Genomic DNA, 21,395 nt, shown 5'->3' with positions numbered 1-21,395 from the left:
TGTATTATTATTATTATTATTATTATTATCATTATCATTATCATTATCATTATCATTATCATTATTATAAAAAGGTTTGTGGAAACACTAGTTGAGGGGTGGGCAATAGAGAACATCATTGCACACTAGTTTGAAAACATGACCAGCGGTGTACAGATGAAATGCATACCGTGTTTCCCCTTTTTTAAGACGTAGCCATAAAGTAAGCCATGGCAGGATTTTTAAACATTTGTGAAATATAAGACATACCCTGAAAATAAGACATACCTCCATGCCGTGTGGAGCGAGACCGCCGAGGGCCCCAGCCAGCCAGCGGGATTCAGAACGCCGGCTGCAGCAGCAGGAGGCCTGCCGGCTTGGTGCCTGGAGCCAGCTGCTGCTGCAGCGGCGAGCGCGCAGAGCGCCCGAGCCAGCGGTCTTGCCTCCGCCCGGCCGAGGAGGCCTGCCGCCCAGAACCGGTGGCTGCAGCGTGGAGCGTGCCAAGCGCTCCGCAGCATTGAGCGCTTAGAGCGCTCTGTCGGGCCGGGCGGAGCGCTTGAGCCAGCGGCCTCCGCTTGGCCCGACCGAGGAGACCTGCCTCCCTGCCGCCCAGAAGTGGCGGCTGCAGCATGGAGCGCGCCGAGCGCTCTGCAGGACTGAGCGCTTGGAGCGCTCTGTCGGGCCGGGCGGAGCGCCTGAGCCAGCGGCCTCCGCCTGGCCCGGCTGAGGAGACCTGCCTCCCCGCCGCCCAGATCCGGCTGCTGCAGTGTGGAGCGCGCCGAGCGCTCTGCAGGACTGAGCGCTTGGAGCGCTCTGTCGGGCCGGGCGGAGCGCCTGAGCCAGCGGCCTCCGCTTGGCCCGGCCAAGGAGACCTGCCTCCCCGCCGCCCAGAACCGGCAGCTGCAGCGTGGAGCACGCCAAACGCTCCGCAGCGCCAAGCACTTGGAGCGCCCTGCCGGGCCGAGCGGACCACGTAAGCCAGTGGCCTCTGGATCGGCAGAAATCAGGGGCCTGGGTGGGAGGGCGACTGGGGTGTGCCTTTTGGATACTTGCATTTTCTTTCTTGTTTTCTTCCCTTTTTGCAATGTACAGAAATGCAAACTATATCTTATCATCATCACTATTATTACAATTTCACCCCTCCGTTTCTTTTCTCTGTGTGTGTGTGTGTAATTGTGGAACCCTCCCAGCCAATTGAGAAATGCACAGACGTCTTTCTTTAGTTCTTTACAACCATTGAACTCTGTTGTCTGTTTAAATTTCACATTTAAAAAGGAAGATAACTGGGTAGTTTCCTTTTCCTTTTAAAAATATTATCTGCAGCAAAGCAGAAATGGGCACAAGAAACAGGAGGTGTGGACCTTTTGGGTTTGCTTTTCTCAGGGTTCAATCCAACCCCACCTTCCCCAGCTGCCGCCTCCCCACCTTTCCTCCCCAGATCGGCTCTGCCCCATCGTCACGTTGCTCTTAGGCATTTTGCTCAAAGCGTAGCGTATGGGGAGGGCTAAGGAGAAGATGTTCATCCAAGCCAGGCTTTCAGGTGCTGCTGGACTCCAACTCCCAATAGCCAGCATGGCCAGTGGTTGGGGATAATGGGAACTGCAGCCCCACAGCATCCGGAGGGCTGGGGGGTTGCTCTGGAACTTCTCTCCCTCCCTCCTTTTCCGTCTCTTTCCCCTCTCTTCAGACACTCATGTGCTGCATCTGCTTTGGGGTAACTTGATGGTAGAATTTGGGCTAGATGACAGGTAATTAAAAAAATAAGACACCCCACTGAAAATAAGACACCCTGTGTTTTTTTGAGAAAAAGAAGTTATAAGACGGTGTCTTAAAAAAGGGGAAACACGGTAGCAACTGCAGTTTTAGATGGTGTCATCGCACAAAGATAGAGGTGCCAACTTGTGAGGGAGCTGGGGAGACAGGGACGTCATGTGTGCGACATCCTGGCATTGAGTCAGGACATCGGGAGGAGCTAAGGGGCAGAACTGAACATGGCGGCAGTACAGCTTCAATGGGTGGCAGCTCCTGCTGCCATCACCACCAGCCGGGCGCCACTTCCTTCCCCTCTGCAGCAGCAGGAGGAGGAGGTGGAGGAGGAGGAGGAAGAGGAGGAGGTGGTGGAGGTGGAAGAAGAGGAAGAGGAAGAGGAGGAGGAGGTGGAGGAGGAGGAAGAGGAAGAGGAGGAGGAGGTGGAGGAAGAGGAAAAGGAGGAGGAGGAGGAGGAGGTGGAGGAAGAGGAGGAGGTGGAGGTGGAGGTGGTGGAGGTGGAAGAAGAGGAAGAGGAGGAGGAGGTGGAGGTGGAGGAGGAGGAAGAGGAAGAGGAGGAGGAGGTGGAGGAAGAGGAAAAGGAGGAGGAGGTGGAGGAAGAGGAGGAGGAGGAGGTGGAGGTGGTGGAGGTGGAAGAAGAGGAAGAGGAAGAGGAGGAGGAGGTGGAGGAAGAGGAGGAGGAGGTGGAGGAAGAGGAGGAGGAGGAGGAGGTGGAGGTGGAGGAGGTGGAAGAAGAGGAAGAGTAGGAGGAGGTGGAGGAAGAGGAAAAGGAGGAGGAGGAGGTGGAGGAGGAGGTGGAGGAGGAGGAGGAGGAGGTGGTGGAGGTGGAAGAAGAGGAAGAGGAGGAGGAGGTGGAGGAGGAGGAGGTGGAGGAAGAGGAAAAGGAGGAGGAGGAGGTGGAGGAAGAGGAGGTGGAGGTGGAGGAAGAGGAGGAGGTGGTGGAGGAGGAAGAGGAAAAGGAGGAGGTGGAGGAAGAGGAGGTGGTGGAAGAGGTGGAGGAGGAGGAGGAGGAAGAGGAAGAGGAAGAGGAGGAGGTGGAGGAAGAGGAGGAGGAGGTGGAGGAGGAGGAGGAGGAAGAGGAGGAGGTGGAGGAGGAGGAGGACCTGGGCACTGAAACCACGCTTGGCTCCATGCTTGACCCTGTTTTTTTTAACATTGGGGCGCCCCCCCAACAAAAAAATTTAGGGGCAAAGGTTTGCCCCCCAGCATTGCCCCCCCCTCACAAAGGTGTGTACCATTGCAAACTGCTATTTACAAAAGTGTGAAGGAAATGATAGGTTTTAAAAATGCAATTGGTTTGCTTGTTATGTACTGTACGTATGACTTAAAGAACTCATGGAAGCATGCCCCCACCCCTTGCATCTTTTGAGCTCCATGGTCTCACACGGGTTGCGTGACTTGTGTGGGAACATGGCCAGGACGATATGATTCCTGGTTTGGGGGCTCAAGATGTTGGAGGGTATGTGATTGAGCCTCTGAATGCAAAGCGGAATGAATCAGCCAATTAAAACTAATCGAAGTTCTAAATGCACAGGCTTTCTGCACCCCAGAGACACTGGCAAATGTGCAATCTCCAGTTAATTACTCATATCTCAGGCTGTGGCCTCAGCCCAGAACAAAACGCAGGATATCATGAGACCACCTGGAACACTTTGTACACCACCTTGGATTCTGTGGAAGGAAGAAGGGATATAAATGTAATAAATAATTATTTTCATTTTAGTCATTTTTGCCTTTGATAGGAAAGGAGTTAATTTTCCAGACTTCAGTGCAACCTGGTGAGATTCTGCAGAAGAAGCACTATGACTCTTCCCCTTTTCATCTTCATTTTCTTCCCCCAGGGTACAATTAAAGTAGTGCTCCCTTAGCATTATTTTACCTGACTGCAGGTTTCTTTCAGGTGCTTTAGAATTCCAAAACCTAGCCTGACACTTTTGTGCCTCTCTTTGAAAGAGGAACACGAAAATCTTTTCCTAATTGGTACGTGCTGCGTTACAAAGAAGTGCCATCCACACAATGCATCCATATGAAATCTCATTGGGCTGCAGAATAACAAGGCTCCTTTTTTTCTGAAACTTTGCTATTAGGCTGGTCTGCCCTTGCCAGCAGATTTTGAGGTACCATTAAACAGCAGGAAATTGGCTATCATTTAGTTTATTCTTATGGGAATGTTAGGGATGTGGATTAGGATATATTATTAGATAGATCCTATCCAAGCTTGTGTTAGCAAGCTTCCAATATCAGCAGAGTGACATTCCCCTTTTGTGCGCAGCAAAGCATGTGCGTTAGATTCGCTAGAATCTCTATAACAATATTACACTTTATAGTTCAATATTACACTTCCTGGCAAAGGTCCCCTTTGTCCCTCTTAAAAGAAATACACAACACAGTGTTTATAAAATAAGATAGAGTTTACTTACAGTTTCATCCTGAGTTACAGCATAATCTCAGAAAGGCAGGCTTGCTTAGAAAAGTTACAAATATATATACATCTAGAGACTACTTAGTAAAGTAAGACTCCATTTGGTCTCACTCTTGGCTGCAGGCCTAGAGTGAGAACCATGCTAACTGGAGATTCTCTGAAGATGTGTCCCCATCGAAGGAGGAAGTAGCTAAGAGAGAGAGTGATTGCAGGCTAGGGCTTTTGTCTAATCCAACTCATTTGCATGTCTGAGGGAACAGGAACTGACCTGTAGTCAGGTGTCCCTCCAGGTGAGTTCCTGTTAGTGGACACTCTAGGAACTGTTGTGACTTGTCTGCCCCAGTGTTCCATCCCACAAACCCCTTCTCAGGCAATTCACAACATTCATTACATACAAAACAAAACATAAGCAACTTTATTCAACCACCCAAGAGTCCCAGCTTGACACGCAGGTTCTGGAAACTCTGTCTTGGCAGGGGTTTTGTTAGGATGTCTGCTGTCATCTCCGATGTGCAGCAGTACGACAGTTCGACAAGTCCATCTTGTATCATCTGGCGAACGTAGTGGTACCTGACCCCAATGTGTTTTGAGCGTGCTAGGAACTTCTCATTCTGCGCCAGCTTTAGACAGCTTTGGTTGTCCTCCAGCAGGCTTATAGGTTCCTTTCTCTCCACGCCAAAGTCTGTTAGGAGTTGGTCCAGCCAGGAAATCTCTCTGCACGCTTCTGTAGCCGCAACATATTCCGATTCTGTAGACGATAAAGCTATACATTTCTGTTTATAACTGCCCCATGTGATAGCTCCGCCCCCATACATAAAGACATGCCCGCTTGTGGATTTATAATCAGAATTATCACCCGCCCAGTCAGCATCAGTGTACCCAATGAGCTTAGGGTCACTGACAGCTGGTAACTTTAATTTACAATCCATTGTACCCTTAAGATATCGAACCACCCTCTTCACACCAACCCAATCATGCTCAGTGGGACTACTCACTTTCCTGCTGAGAATCCCTACTGCATTGGCTAAATCAGGTCTGCACGTGGTAACTAAATACAAAAGTTTACCAATCGCTGAACGATACTCTGTGTTGTTTGGCAGCAGCTTCGAATCCTCTTGGTTCTTTAAGAAGTCTGTAGCCATCGGGGTGTCGACGGGTTTTGCATCCTGCAATTGCATACTCTCCAACAGTTCAATTATCTTTTGCTTCTGATTAAGTAGAAATGAACCATCCTGTTCTCTTTCCACTTGAATCCCAAGGTAATACTCAACTGGTCCTAATTCCTTCACTTGCACTTCCTTGTTGAGGTGCTGGACTACATTTTTATAATCCCTGTCATTTGACGTTGCGATTAAAAGGTCGTCAACGAAGGCAAGAATATAAGAAAATTGTCCATTACTCTGCTTAGTGTACAAACACTTGTCAGCTTCACCTTGCTTGTACCCAAGTTTCACCAGCATTCCATGCAATTTCAAGTTCCAGGCTCTGGCTGCTTGTTTTAAACCATACAGTCCCTTTTGAAGCTTGCAAACCAAATGTGCCTCATTTGGCTTTATAAAACCTTTAGGCTGCTTCATGTAAATTTCTTCAGAAATTTCCCCATGCAAAAACGCAGTAGCTATATCGATGTGTTTCACCTCCATCCCTTTAGATGCTGCGATGCTTAAAAGTAATCTTACGCTACTGTATCTCACTGTCGGTGCAAAGACTTGGTCATAGTCGTGGCCATATTGCTGTGAAAAACCTTGTGCCACTAGTCTTGCTTTGTAACGTTGCACCTCCCCTTCTGAACCCCTTTTAACCTTGAACACCCATTTGCTCCCAATTGCTTTCTTACCAGCAGGTAATTCTGTGAGTGTCCAGGTCTTGTTCTTGTGCAGTGCGTCAATCTCCTCCTGCGCGGCTTTCCTCCAGAGACTGGCTTCGGTGGCTGGCATCTGCTCTACCTCTTCCCAAGTGGAAGGTTCTGGTGGAGACGCCGACCCTGCAAAGTAGGACAGTCGTAGTGGCGGAACGCCCTTGTTGGTTCTGGATGAGCATCTGACCTCTGGTTGTGCAACCGCATCAGCATCCTCATCCTCCTCCAACGCTGGCATGTCCACGTACAGCTCCTCCTCTTCGTCTCTGGTGCCGCCAGGGGTCTGGACCTCTGCGTCTTCTGGGGTGTCGCCTGTAGGGGGTGTTGTGACACTAGAAGGTATATTAGTTCCTTGTGCTAAAGGAAAACTTATAAACTCTTCATCTGGTGACTCTCTAGAACAGTCAATAACAGTGTTCTTTGTATCAAACTTTCCCTGTTCATCAAAATGAACCACATGGTATGGGTCTACTCTGCCACTCTTTGGATCTAGAACTCTATATCCCTTTCCTCCAGGAGCATATCCAACCAGGATACCTGCTTTTGCTCTGGAGTCAAGCTTGTGTCTGCGCTCTTTGGGCACGTGGTAATAACAGACACTTCCAAACACACGTATGTGCTGCAGACTTGGGACTCTCCCGTGCCAAAGTTCAAATGGTGTGCGTTCTGCACCCTTTGTAGGCAATCTGTTTTGCAAATAAATCGCCGTATTCGCCGCTTCACCCCATAGCTTCTGTGACAAGTTGGCCTCTTTTAACATGCACCTTGTCATCTCCATAATAGACCTAAACTTTCTCTCAGCAATGGAGTTCTGTTGAGGCGTGTAAGCAACTGTAGTTACATGTGCTATGCCTTCTTGTGCCATGATGGCCTTCATCTGCCGTGAGCAAAACTCTCCACCATTATCCGAAATTAAGGTGGAAGGAGCTCTCTGGAATTTGTTCTTCACCATGTTTAAGTACAGTTTGAACAATTCCGGTGTCTGACTCTTTTCTTCTAGAAAATATCCAACACAATATCTTGAGAAGTCATCTATAAATATCAGAATGTACTTATTGTTTCCTAGGGAAGGTACATTCAGCGGACCACATAGGTCAGTATGAACAGTGTCCATGACTTTTGTGCTTCTCTTCTCTGTACAACGTGGGAAGGAAGGCTTGACTGCCTTTTCAGTTATGCATGTTGTACAGTTTGGCATTGGTGTACTGCAATTCTTTACCTGTAGACCTTTTACCAGATTTTCCTTCTGCATTTTCAGGATAAGGTTGGTATCCCTGTGTCCAAGCCTTTTGTGCCAGAGTTCCAGATCTGGCTGATCCTTTCTGCTGGGTTGTGCAACCCTTGCAGACTCATTCTCTGAAATATCAATCTCATACACATCATTGATTAGTTTGGCTTGAATAAACACTTCACCATCTTTTATCACGTTGCATTGTCCATTTTTAAATATAATTTCAAAACCTTTCTTGTCCAAGCTAGACACACTTATTAGATTACAGTTCAGCTTTGGTGCATACTTAACATTACTCACTGTAGTATCAAAAGACTCATTGTTCACTTTGAAATTCAAGTTCAAAGATCCTGCACCTATTGACTTTATAACATTTCCATCAGCAATTTCAATCTCAGACTGTTTATTATTGTCTATTTCATTGAAATATTCCCTTTTATAACAGAAGTGGCTGCTTGCTGCACTGTCCAGAAGCCACTTATTGCGCTTTCCTTCACAGCTCTGGAAAGCTACATTTCTTTCTTGCAATATCATTGCACGCCCACGACCCCCCTTCTTTTCGCCTTTTGGTGGAAAGGGGCGGGATTCATTCTTTGTAGATGCTCCATACTTGCGCTCAATATCCTTTAAGATTTGCGCTGCATCATCTCTGCTATTAATTGACGTTAGATGCTTATTGCGAAGTCCACTCAAAATTATGTGTCTGGCCTCGCTGTTCATGCGTTTCCAAGTTGCTATCTTTGCTAAATCCTCTTCTGTTTCACCAGTAGGCATAGGATTTTCAATGGCATCCAAAACATTCCTTGCATCTAAAAATGCTATCAGGCGTTGTTTCCAAAATACATAATTGTCATCATCTAGAGCCATGAATCCTGGCTTAACTCCACTATCAAAATCTGCAAAAGCCATCTTGGAATCTCAAAATTCTAAAAATTTCTCAAAATTCAAAAATTTGCCAAAAATTCCAAAATCAAAATCTCTAAAAATATCTCAAAATGCAAAATAATCTTCACTGCCTCTGAGTTCTCAGTGCTGTAAACTCTGAGGGAGGGGAGGGGTAGCTAATCCCCTAGGCACACTGGAGAACAATAGACCATGTGCTTACCAGGAAGTTCTAACTGAAAAAATCCTACTCAGTTCAAAATCACAATCCAAAGCAATCCTTCAAAAATACACAAAAATACGCAGTCCTGGGCCGTAATAACCCTTTATGGGAATGTTAGGGATGTGGATTAGGATATATTATTAGATAGATCCTATCCAAGCTTGTGTTAGCAAGCTTCCAATATCAGCAGAGTGACATTCCCCTTTTGTGCGCAGCAAAGCATGTGCGTTAGATTCGCTAGAATCTCTATAACAATATTACACTTTATAGTTCAATATTACACTTCCTGGCAAAGGTCCCCTTTGTCCCTCTTAAAAGAAATACACAACACAGTGTTTATAAAATAAGATAGAGTTTACTTACAGTTTCATCCTGAGTTACAGCATAATCTCAGAAAGGCAGGCTTGCTTAGAAAAGTTACAAATATATATACATCTAGAGACTACTTAGTAAAGTAAGACTCCATTTGGTCTCACTCTTGGCTGCAGGCCTAGAGTGAGAACCATGCTAACTGGAGATTCTCTGAAGATGTGTCCCCATCGAAGGAGGAAGTAGCTAAGAGAGAGAGTGATTGCAGGCTAGGGCTTTTGTCTAATCCAACTCATTTGCATGTCTGAGGGAACAGGAACTGACCTGTAGTCAGGTGTCCCTCCAGGTGAGTTCCTGTTAGTGGACACTCTAGGAACTGTTGTGACTTGTCTGCCCCAGTGTTCCATCCCACAATTCTTACATTTTGTTGCAACCAAGGAGAAGGAGCATTTTGATTTTCTCAAGACCAAAATGTCTTGAGCCAAGTGAGATGAAAAAAGATGTACCATCTAACACAGGGGTCAGCAAACTTTTTCAGCAGGGGGCCGGTCCACTGTCCCTCAGACCTTGTGGGGGGCCGGACTATATTTTGTAAAAATAATAATGAACAAATTCCTATGCCCCACAAATAACCCAGAGATGCATTTTAAATAAAAGGACACCTTCTACTCATGTAAAACATGCTGATTCCCGGACTGTCCGAGGGCCGGATTTAGAAGGTGATTGGGCCGCATCCGGCCCCCGGGCCTTAGTTTGGAACCCCCTGATCTAACATAACAAAAGACCATTGGGGACAGAGAAAAGTTGAAGACTGCAACTGGGAAACAGAGAAAGACTGGAAGTGAAGTGGAGTGGATGGTCTTAGGCAGGGGTCAGCAACCTTTTTCAGCAGGGGGCCGGTCCACTGTCCCTCAGACCTTGTGGGGGGGCCGGACTATATTTTGAAAAAGAAGAAGAAGAACGAATTCCTATGCACCACAAATAACCCAGAGGTGCTTTCTAAAGCACATGTTCTACTCATGTAAAAACACCAGGCAGGCCCCACAAATAACCCAGAGATGCATTTTAAATAAAAGGACACATTCCACTCATGTAAAAACATGCTGATTCCCGGACTGTCTGAGAGCCGGATTTAGAAGGTGATTGGGCCGCATCCGGCTCCTGGACTTTAGTTTGCCTACCCATGGTCTTGGGAACTCAGGGTTCAAATCCCCTCTCAACCATGCAACTCACTGAGTGACCTTTGACTAGTCACTGTCGCTCATCGTTGCCTACCTCACAGGACTGTTGTGAAGATAAAATGGGTAGGAAGAGAACCATCAATGCCATCTTGAACCCTGGCCATCTGACTGGATTGCCCCCGCCACTCTGGGCGGATTCCAACATATATATAAAGGTAAAAGTACCCCTGACTGTTGTCTTTGTCCATGGAGTTTTCTTGGCAGGGATACTGGAGTGGCTTGCCGGTTCCTTCTCCAGGTGGATCACATTTGGTCAAAACATAACTTCTCTAAGTTATTTAAGCCCCTTCGCCACGACAAGGCAGTGATCCATGAAGAGAAGTGATGATATTCCAGCTGAACTATTTAAAATTTTAAAAGATGATGCTGTTAAGGTGCTACACTCAATATGCCAGCAAGTTTGGAAAACTCAGCAATGGCCAGAGGATTGGAGAAGATCAGTCTACATTCCAAGCCCAAAGAAGGGCAGCGCCAAAGAATGCTCCAACTACTGCACAATTGCACTCATTTCACACGCTAGCAAGATAATGCTCAAAATTCTACAAGGCAGGCTTAGGCAGTATGTGGACCGAGAACTCCCAGAAGTGCAAGCTGGATTTCGAAGGGGCAGAGGAACCAGAGACCAAATAGCAAACATGCGCTGGATTATGGAGAAAGCTAGAGAGTTCCAGAAAGACATCATCTTCTGCTTCATCGACTATGCAAAAGCCTTTGACTGTGTCGACCACAGCAAACTATGGCAAGTTCTTAAAGAAATGGGAGTACCTGAACACCTCATCTGTCTCCTGAGAAATCTCTATGTGGGACAAAAAGCTACATGGACTGCAAGAAGATCAAACCTATCCATTCTGAAGGAAATCAGCCCCGAGTGCTCACTGGAAGGACAGATCCTGAAGCTAAGGCTCCAATACTTTGGCCACCTCATGAGAAGAGAAGACTCCCTGGAAAAGACCCTGATGTTGGGAAAGATTGAGGGCACTAGGAGAAGGGGGCGGCAGAGGACGAGATGGTTGGACAGTGTTCTCGAAGCTACGAACATGAGTTTGACCAAACTGCGGGAGGCAGTGGAAGACAGGAGTGCCTGGCGTGCTCTGGTCCAAGGAGTCATGAAGAGTCAGACACGATTAAATGACTAAACAACAACAACACCCCTGACTGTTAGGTCCAGTCGCGGATGACTCTGGGGGTTGCGCACTCATCTCGCTCTATAGGCCAAGGGAGCTGGCGTTTGTCCGCATGGGGCCAGCATGACTAAGCCGCTTCTGGCGAACCAGAACCGCTTCTGGCGTGCTATGGTCCATGGGGTCATGAAGAGTCGGACACGACTAAACGACTAAACAACAACAAAGATAGAAGATGGAAATTGCTTAAATGGAATTCTAAAATGGACCCAGTGAGAGGGGAATCGAGGAAGTCTACAATGTTAAGTAAAAATGTAACAAATGATGTTTTTCTTTTGTATGTTTTATGTTTTTACGTTTTTATTTTTATCTTTTTTGTGCTTTTGCTTTTGTAATGTTGTTTTTGTATTTTGGCAACATTGGAAAATGAATAAAAATTATTTGAAAGCAAAAAAGCAGCGTGGAGCTTGCAGGCAGTCCGCTCGCCACCTCCCCCTCAGAAGAGACATGTGGCTCAGGCACGCTCCAGGCACACTGCGGTGTGGTGCCCAGCGCCCCCTGCCTCACCTAGCTACCAGTGGCATAGGAAGGCGGTGGTGTGTGTGTGCGGGAGTTATCTTTTTCAAAAAAAGTGTTGTGAGCCCCATTTTTTTATTTTATTTTAAAAACACATATTTTTGTCATTTTGTCACCCTCCTCAGTGATGACACCCAGGGCGGCTCGCACCCACCACACTCCCCTTCCTACGCCACTGCAGCTAGGGTTACACCCATCCACCTGGTCACACACAAGGGGAGGAGACTCCAGAACAGGTATGACAGGAAGTCCTCCCTGTCTGGAGCCACATTCCCCAGTGTGCCCACTCTAGGCAACAGGACAATGTTGTACTTGACTGCTTCCATGATGATACATCCCACATCGACAACATCTTGAGGGCGCCAGGTTGGGAAAGGCTGGTGCAGACACTACTGAGCCAGATGGAACAATGGTTTGACTTGGTCTATAAGGCAGCTTCATACGGTCCTTTGGATAAAAGCAACAGGGGAGGGCATTTGCCTTCTTGCCCAGTTTCAAACAGCCACTGTTGGAAACCAGAATCTGCCAAAGATGGACATTTATTTTGATCTAGCAGGTCTTAAATCCTTAGGCTGTTTGGGGAAACTGCAGTTACGACACGCATATTTGAGATTACTGTAATGGCCTTTTCCCTCCTTTCGCATTAGCCGTAATGACCCTATCTCAGAACAGCTGTCATGGCAATTCAACGCATACGCACCCATCACTGCGGCTTGCGGCTTCTGAATAGGCACAAGGCAAACAAACGCGGGATTTCATGTTGGAAATGTGGACCGTTTGATCTTTGAAGCCAGCTGGTGAAACGCTTACATACCGTGTTTCTCATATTATAAGACATGTCTTATATTTATTTTTTCCTCAAAAAAACACACTATGGCTTATTTTCAAGGGATGTCTTATTTTTTTCCTCCTCCTTCTGCCGCGGCCGGCATTGCTGCTGCGCCTATCACTATGTCTTATTTTCGGGGTATGGCTTATATTCCTTGAATGCTTAAAAATCCTGCTATGGCTTATTTTATGGGTATGTCTTAAAATATGAGAAACAGGGTATTGTTGCAGAATATAGAATGCGTTCTGTCATTCTTCAGACTTTGCCAACCTGGTGCCCTGCAGATGTTCATTTTTGCAACTGGCACCAGCCTCAGCCAAGTGCCAAGTTGGTGAAGGCAGAGTTTGTGTATATTAGAGGAATGTGTGCAGAAAAACGCATATAGTGGTAGAGGCAACATAGGAAACTGCATCATATGAGGGGAAATTGCTTGCCAAAACATGCATATTTGAAATTTGCACTAAAATGCTCACGAAATTACACGAGGAAAAGAATTGCAACCTGATGCGGGAATGTGGAGAACTGACCTTAAGACTGGGGGGGGGGGGGGGCAGAAATGAGAAACTGACAGATTCATTCATCCCTGCTAGTGATTTGGGACCCCAGATCCTGAGCCCCACCCTTCCAGAACCTGGTTCCATTGAAGTTAATGTAACCTTAGGGGAGCAAAGTCTTGCAAGCGTGAAAAGGACAATATATATATATATATATATATATATATATATATATATATATATATATTCAATTTAAGATTCTCAAAGAAACAATCCTGCAAGGCTCTTTTATTATTGTCGCCTTCAGAGTTGAGAGGAGGTTCTCCATTCTGAATCCCTCATCACTTTCTCGGCTCTGTGCATCCCTAAATAATGCAGTCCTGGCAATCTATCTGTCCTTGAGGATAAATGCGATAGCAGGAGGAGAGTCTTTTCCGTCGGCTCAGGCTTTTGATCACAGTTCATGGGTTTTGCGAAAGCTTGTACAGCAGCCCCTCCCAGAGCACTTCTGTTTCATCAAATGTGTCTGTTTCTGACTCCCCATACATGTTCAGATTGTTGCTTGTTCTTTGCAGCTGGCCCTGAAAATGAGTTCACCATCGAGAATGATTCACCTTGGAAGACACCACGGCGAATGCCGGGATGAGACGTTTGAGTTATTCGGAGTTTCTGCATTTGGATTTCCATCCTGAAATGCAAATGATGGCTGGGAGGTTGGCTTGCCACCTCATCATCTGATTATGAATATTTATCTATTATTTATTATTTATTTGCATACCTCTTAATACCATAACAGTGTGCAACAGGGATACAGCATACTTCGGGTTGTCTGAAACACTGAGCCAGTAAGATTTGTGGAAATGATTGCACTGTTAAAAGACCTGGGAGAAAAGAAAAGTCTTCAGCTGGTGACAAAATTAGTTTCTTGGCCCTGTTCTAAGTGCTGGTTTTGACCTATAAAGCCTTAAACGGCTCAGGACCGCAATACCTCAAGGGTCGCCTCTCTCCATATAAACCAACCCAGACCCTGTGATCATCCTCTGAAGCTCTTCTTCATGTGCTTCCTCCTCCACAAGAGCTCCAGAGAATGGATCTTTCTGTGGTGGCTCCCCTCTTGTGCAATGCCTAGGGCTCCCCCCCCCCAGCTAGAGCTCACCAGAACTCAGTTCCGGCACCTCTCAGGTGGGCTCCATCACCATTATAAGAGAACAGGAGAGGCATTCATGATGAGTTCTGGCACCTACACTTGGACAAAAAAATGAAAGGCACAAATACAGGATGGGAGACACCTGGCTTGAGAGCAGTACATGTGAAAAGGATCTAGGAGTCTTGGTAGACAACAAACTTGACATGAGTCAGCAGTGTGATGCAGCAGCTAAAAAACCCAATGCAATTCTGGGCTGCATCAATAGGAGTATAGCGTCTAGATCAAGGGAAGTATTGGTACCTCTGTATTCTGCTCTGGTCAGACCTCACCTGGAGTACTGTGTCCAGTTCTGGGCACCACAGTTCACGAAGGATACTGACAAGTTGGAACATGTCCAAAGGAGGGCAACCAAAATGGTCAAAGGCCTAGAAACAATGCCTTATGAGGAACGGCTTAGGGAGCTGGGTATGTTTAGCCTGGAGAAGATAAGGTTAAGGGGTGATATGATAGCCATGTTCAAATATATAAAAGGATGTCATACAGAAGAGGGTGAAAGGTTGTTTTCTGCTGCTCCAGAGAAGCGGACACGGAGCAATGGATTCAACTACAAGAAAGAAGATTCCACCTAAACATTAGGAAGAACTTCCTGACAGTAGGAGCTGTTCGACAGTGGAACTTGCTGCCAAGGAGTGTGGTGGAGTCTCTTTCTTTGGAGGTCTTTAAGCGGAGGCTTGACAGCCATCTGTCAGGAATGCATTGATGGTGTTTCCTGCTTGGCAGTGGGTTGCACTGGATGGCCCTTGTGGTCTCTTCCAACTCTATGATTCTATGATTCTACCTCTTTTTCTAGAAAAATAGCTCTGGATGTTCCTCTTTTCATTGGGGAAATGTTGGAAGGGACGCCTGTATTTTCCTTGGAGAAATGTTGGAGGGTATGCAATGCTCTTCCCAGGATGGCTCTCTTGGCTCCTTTGCTATATATCTTTAGGCGCCAGGCAAAAATGTTTCTCTTTAGCGAGGCCTTTGACTGATGGAACCTTCTATGTTTGTCAGAGAAGAGTTATTGGTTTGGTTTTCATTATGATGTGTTCTCATTTTGTATTTTTATGCTTTGAACTGCCCTGTGATCTTCGGGTGAACGGCAGTATACAGATTTAATGAATGATAACAGTAATAGTAATGATGATCAGAATGACAACAAAGTGGGTGCCAGGCAAGCTTCTTTGGGGAGAACATTCTGCACCACCCACCCTGAACCCCCACCCACCTACGCTGCAGCAGACAACCACATAGGAGGCGAGGAGATGCGGAATGTGATGGTTTCATAGCGCTTGTTTTCCTCAGCACATGCTATAGGGAAGAAGAGGAAACTTGATGGTTTCACTGGCAGCTCCAGCATTTTGGGAACGCCTAGTCCTATCCGCCACGGCTTCAGTGAGATTCAAGTCAGAGCAGGTTGGAGGGGTAGGGGAAACCTTATTTATTTATTCATAAAGGGTATTTACAGACTGCCCTCTCAGAAAACGTCAGGGTGGAGTAGTACAGCATCGAAAAAATCTTTTTAAAAAAACATTCAAAACAATCGTTCTGTATTGACCATCTACTCCAGAAAGATTTCAAACTGCACGGACCAGAATTTATGGTGCAGGTAGATACAGTGGAACCTTGTTTTATGAACACCTCGGTTTACAAATTTTCGGTTTACGAACGCCACGGACCCATCTGGAACGGATTAATTCACTTTCCATTACTTTCAATGGGAAAGTTCGCTTCAGTTTATGAATGCTTCAGTTTATGAACAGACTTCCGGAACCAATTATACCAGGCATCCCCAAACTTCGGCCTTCCAGATGTTTTGGACTACAATTCCCATCTTCCCCGACCACTGGTCCTGTTAGCTAGGGATCACGGGAGTTGTAGGCCCAAACATCTGGAGGGCCGCAGTTTGGGGATGCCTGAATTACACCCATGCTTCGGGTTAAGTAAGTACGCTTCAGGTTGAGTACTCCGTGGACCCGTCTGGAACGGATTAATCCACTTTCCATTACTTTCAATGGGAAAGTTCGCTTCAGTTTATGAACGCTTCAGTTTATGAACAGACTTCCGGAACCAATTGTGTTCATTAACCGAGGTACCACTGTATATGTGGGAGGAAGCAATCTTCTGGGTGACATCACAAAGAGCTCAGATCGTGAACCGGATCAGCATATTGGATGGCACAAGAGAGATGTAAGAAACACAGCTGTCATTTCCTTCTTCTTCTTTTTGACTGATGCAGAGAGATTTCTAATGGATATAGATGTTGGCTTGCTGCTCCAACTGTGCTCAACATATGCTTCTTGTCCTTTAACAGTTCTCTTATAGCATCATTTTTCATGTGACCTATTTTTCTCTTTGTTAAGACTAGAATTCTGGAGTGAAATTCTGACCCACCAGTGCAAATACACACACTCCCCCTTCTCTCGGAGCACTGTGTGGCTCTAACTAAAAAAAAACCTACCACGAAAGGTGGATTTTCCCCTAAGCTCGTTAGTTACTTTTCAGCTAGCCTTCATGGGGCTTTCTCCCATATATTTTTTGCGCAAACACTTGCAGCGTGAGTTACACTAATAATAGGAAGAGAAAGCTACAAGAGAGAAAGTCACATCAGGTTATCCTCGCCACATGCTTCCAGACCATCAGACGGAAAGAGAAGAATCTCTCTGGTACTGATCAGGCAGGGCAACTTGCTCCTTAGGGAATCTCTTGAGAAGGCAAATGGTGAATGCTGTTGCTCAGTAGAAATTAGATTGTTGAACTGTTATCCTGGAAGAGCACCATGTATGAGACGTCTGATGGCCCCTCCAGGAGGTTTGCATCCGGGGAACAAAGCTGGCCCTACCATTAGACAGGCTGGGGCAGCCTGCCTCCTAGAGATAGCAGATCTGGGGCATAACTGAAGCAGAGGTGAGTGCAGGGGTGCCAACTTGAATAAAATACTGCCCCACAATCACGTGCCATGTGGCACACATACATTTGAATGGCAATGCCCATCAGCTTGGGGGACTCCTGGCCCCCTCAAATATTTTATTGGGGGAGGCAAAGGCCCCTTGGCCCCTAGGAATTGGCGGGTGACTTGCGTTATCTGCATTTTTTATTTTTTATTTTACTAGAATCCCTGTAGTTCACTGGAATGGTGTTTAAATGTTTAATGCATTGTGCATCAATGCATAGTGCACTAAATCTCTTCATTGTTAAAACATACGTAGCTTATGTATGTGTTAAGTGACCCACAGGATGCAACTTTTCAGTTTAAAACATCAGGTGTACCTTCCTGAGCTCCACACCTAGTCCATTTCTTGTTGCAAGAACCCCAGCAATCAACAAGCACAATGGATGGTATTCTATGCTAGTCAAGCTCAGAGTAGACCCATTGAAATAAATGGACGTAGTTAACTAAAGTCCATTAACTTGTATGCTCAAAGTATAAATTAGTTGGATATTTTGCCCAATTAGGGTCTACAAAAAAAGTAGCCAACGGACCACAATCCAGCTACTCCCCCATCCCTGTGTTAACTTATTATTATATTTTCTGAATCAGAGCCCAGGAGACTCCAGAGGGCAGACCCTGTTATTTGCCCCCTAAGGGTGGGAGGAGACCAGCAGCACCTCCTATTCACCGAGAGGCCACTGCAGAGGCGGCACAGGGTGAGGGCAGGCTCTGCCGAGGAAGTGGCAGATCCAGCTTCCAAGGTGCACATTGCAGTGGTTGTTACCACTGCGGTAGCAGCGCAAGACAAAGCATTTTTGAAGGCTTGATCTGCTGCCCCTGTGGATCCTGCCACCCGAGGCAGTTGCCTTACCTTGCCTCTAGGTGGGGCAGCCCAGCTCTGAACCATGATGTGGGGAACTACAAAAAGTTTCCTTAATACTTCAGCGTCAGCAAATCAATTTTAATTGTGCTCTGCCTTGGGAATCTTCGATTGAGAAGCAGGTTAAAAATAACCTTATTAAATAAATAAACAGCCAACGGTCACGCCGTGCTTTGAGCCAAGCAGTTCTCCAATATGGCACAAAAACTGATGATCTTCCATAGGGAATTGATATGTCAGTGACGAAGCCTGACACTCAGTTTATGCCAGGGGTCGGCAAGGTTTACCTCGCCTGGGCCAGTTTACTCCAGTGGAGATCCCTCCGTGGGCCAGATTTCACATGCGCATAAGCGCCCGTGTCTTCCAGCGTCTGCGCATGTGCAGATGTGATTTTCAGCACCGTGAAAGCGAGTCCCCGTGCCGCGCTGGTTTAGTGCAATGCACGGGGACTCGCCAAGTGGGCGGCTTGGTTTGGGCGCAGCTCGTGGGCCGGTTAAATGACCACCGTGGGCCACTTGTGGCCCATGGGCCTTAGGTTGCCTACCCCTGGTTTATGCGTTGGGTGGTACCACTCTTACCTAGGCATGTTTACTTAGAAGTGATATGGGATTTGCTCCCAAGTAAGTATACCAAGTAAGTACGCGGGCGCTGCTGTGGTCTAAACCACTGAGCCTAGGGCTTGCTGATCAGAAGGTCGGCGGTTCGAATCCCCGCGATGGGGTGAGCTCCCATTGTTCGGTCCAGCTCCTGCGAACCTAGCAGTTCGAAAGCACACCAAAAAGTGCACGTAGATTAATAGGTACTGCTCCGGCGGGAAGGTAAAAGGCGTTTCCGTGTGCTGCTCTGGTGTCAGTGTCCCATTGTGCCACAAGTGGCTTAGTCATGCTGGCCACATGGCCCTGAAAAACTGTCCGCAGAGCGGACAAACGCCGGCTCCCTTGGCCTGTAAAGCGAGATGAGTGCCGCAACCACAGAGTCGTTCCCAACTGGACTTAACTGTCAGGGGTCCCTTTACCTTTAAGTATGCATTGGGTTGCCGCCTTTCAGGCAGGTTGTTTGCACGGTAAAGGTAAAGGGACCCCTGACCATTAGGTCCAGTCGTGACCGACTCTGGGGTTGCACGCTCATCTCGCATGATTGGCCGAGGGAGCCGGCGTACAGCTTCCAGGTCAAGTGGCCAGCATGACAAAGCCGCTTCTGGCAAACCAGAGCCGCACATGGAAACGTCGTTTTACCTTCCTGCCGGAGCGGTACCTATTTATCTACTTGCACTTTGACGTGCTTTCGAACTGCTAGGTTGGCAGGAGCTGGGACCGAGCAACGGGAGCTCACCCCGTCACAGGGATTTGAACCGCCGATCTTCTGATCGGCAAGCCCTAGGCTCTGTGGTTTAACCCACAGTGCCACCCGTGTTGCAGGGTGAGGTGTGTCAAAACCCATTGACCCCCCCCCCCCATAGGTTAGGTGCACCTGACATTCATAGGACTGAGCTATTGCTTGAGTGCAAGCCCCATGAAGACAGTGGGCCCTATCCTGAGATTCACTGAGCATTGGCTCAGGCTGCACTGGGTACTAAAGAGATAAAACTGAACACCAGGAATAACTTTCTGACAGTAAGAGCTGTTCCTCGCGAGGTCGTGGGCTCCTTCCTTGGAGAGATTTTAGCAGAGGTTGGGTGGCCATCTGTCATGGATGCTTATTTGAGATTCCTGCATTGCAGGGGGTTGGTCTAGATGACTGTGGGTTCCCTTTCCAGCTCTACGATTCTATGATATACAGCACAGGTGTGAGGAAGGTCCACCAGTGAAGGCAGAATGGGGTTTATCGCGGGATTTTTTTTATTATTATTTTTGCGAAGAATAGAAACTGCTACAGAATCCAGCCCCTAAAACCACCGTGGAGCTGAGCGTTCAAACCAAATACTATCAGTTACGCGGGCTGCCCCTTTGAGTTCCATTCATAAGAAAAACGCTAACGAGCAATTGGTCGTTTCGGCGCAGAGGGCGTGGCCAGGCACCAGCACCGCCGATCCGATTGGCTGCTCGGAGGAGAGTGGGCGGGGATTCCCCGCTGGGTGGAGACGGTTGCCAGGGACGCCGCGGCCTCTGAGCCTGCGCAGCGTCGGCGATGGCGGGCATCGAGGGCGAAGACGCCAGCGCCACCTTGGACCACATCCTCACCCAGTTCAACACCTACGAGGATTACCTGGATTCGCAGATCACCACACAGGACCTGTATTACTTGGAGGCGAGTGTCTGTGAGGGGGGAGGGGGCTCGCGTTCCTGAAAGCCGAGAGGTCGCCCGAGCATGTGCAGAGTGCATTGCAACCCTGGAGCCCGGACGGGGTAGGGGAGGAACCCCAGCAGCTTAAGGAGCAACTGCAGAGCAGGTTAACTTTTGCCATCTCCCTGCTCTGCTTTTGCTGCAGTTGTCCCTGCTGGATAGTGAGGAGGAGGGTATCGTTCCATTTACTGTGAACATCCTGCTGAATGTTTTCTATTGATGTCATGGCAGCCAACTCCTAGGGATCTTCACTCCCCCCAGAATTTTTTTTGAGGGGGCCAGGCCCTCCCAAAATTGATGGGCATTGCCATTCAAATGGTGTGTGTACACGTGTCATTTGATCAAATGTGCAGGGCGGGGCTTATCTGCTCCCCACACCCCCATTTTACTCAAGTTGGCTCCACTGATTGCTGCAGTGGATGGCTGACTGTGTTAATATTCTATCTACATTGTATGTTTGTTTGTTTATTGATTTTATTTTAATACCGCTTTATATTTTTAAGAAAAATCTCAAAGCGGTTTACAGCATAATAAATCAATAAAAGATAAATAAAAAAATCTGAAGAAAGTCAAATATAGAGTATACAGTCAAAGCAACGTAACAGAAAACTAAAACATTATCTTAAAGATTATATACTGCCATCATACTATATCAATCCCATGTACACTATAAAACATGGTTTAAAATGTAATAAACAAACAAACATGGATAATCATTTAGGCAACTATTGATTATTATTATTATTCAGTTTCTTTATATCCACTTTTCTGCATATACAAAACAATACAGTTAATATGTATTTTTTTTTGGGGGGGGGGGAAACAATCAGTGTCAATAAAAGCAATTAAAACAGCGGGGAAGGAACAGTTTTCAAAACCAATCTTAAAGCTGGAAGAAAAGGAGCCTGTTGGATCTTTCCATGGAGGTAATTTCATAGTTCTGGAACCAGCACCAATAAGTTTCTGTCCTTTGTATCGGCCGGTCGAATAAAGATGGCTCAGAGAGCAGCACCTCCAAAACTAATCTTGTAGCCCAAGCAGGTGAGACAGTTCTTAAGATCACCTGGCCCCAGGCTATTAGGACTTGGCAAATACCAGCACTTTAAATTAAGCCTGGAAATTAATATGTAAGCAATGCAGTTTGTATAATATCCATGTGATCTGCTCTGACTGCCACATTCC

The 21,395-nt window shown here is 46.8% G+C and overlaps 1 protein-coding gene across 2 annotated transcripts in view; it reads left to right on the top strand.

The window, feature by feature from the left end:
* Positions 1-19,990: 19,990 nt before the first annotated feature.
* The window catches only part of CFAP299 (cilia and flagella associated protein 299), a 334,005-nt gene continuing 332,600 nt past the window's right edge, over positions 19,991-21,395 (top strand). For both annotated transcript variants that reach the window (XM_088660604.1, XM_060278392.2), the window contains exon 1: positions 19,991-20,177. In XM_088660604.1, the coding sequence (XP_088516730.1) occupies positions 20,058-20,177 (120 nt within the window). In that variant the 5' untranslated portion in view covers positions 19,991-20,057. The remainder of the gene's footprint in view (positions 20,178-21,395) is intronic.

Source organism: Zootoca vivipara, chromosome Z1 (genome assembly GCF_965207765.1).
Source record: "Zootoca vivipara chromosome Z1, rZooViv2.hap1.1, whole genome shotgun sequence".
NCBI classification, from domain to species: Eukaryota; Metazoa; Chordata; class Lepidosauria; order Squamata; family Lacertidae; genus Zootoca; species Zootoca vivipara.
This window is presented reverse-complemented; position numbering and strand designations above follow the sequence as displayed.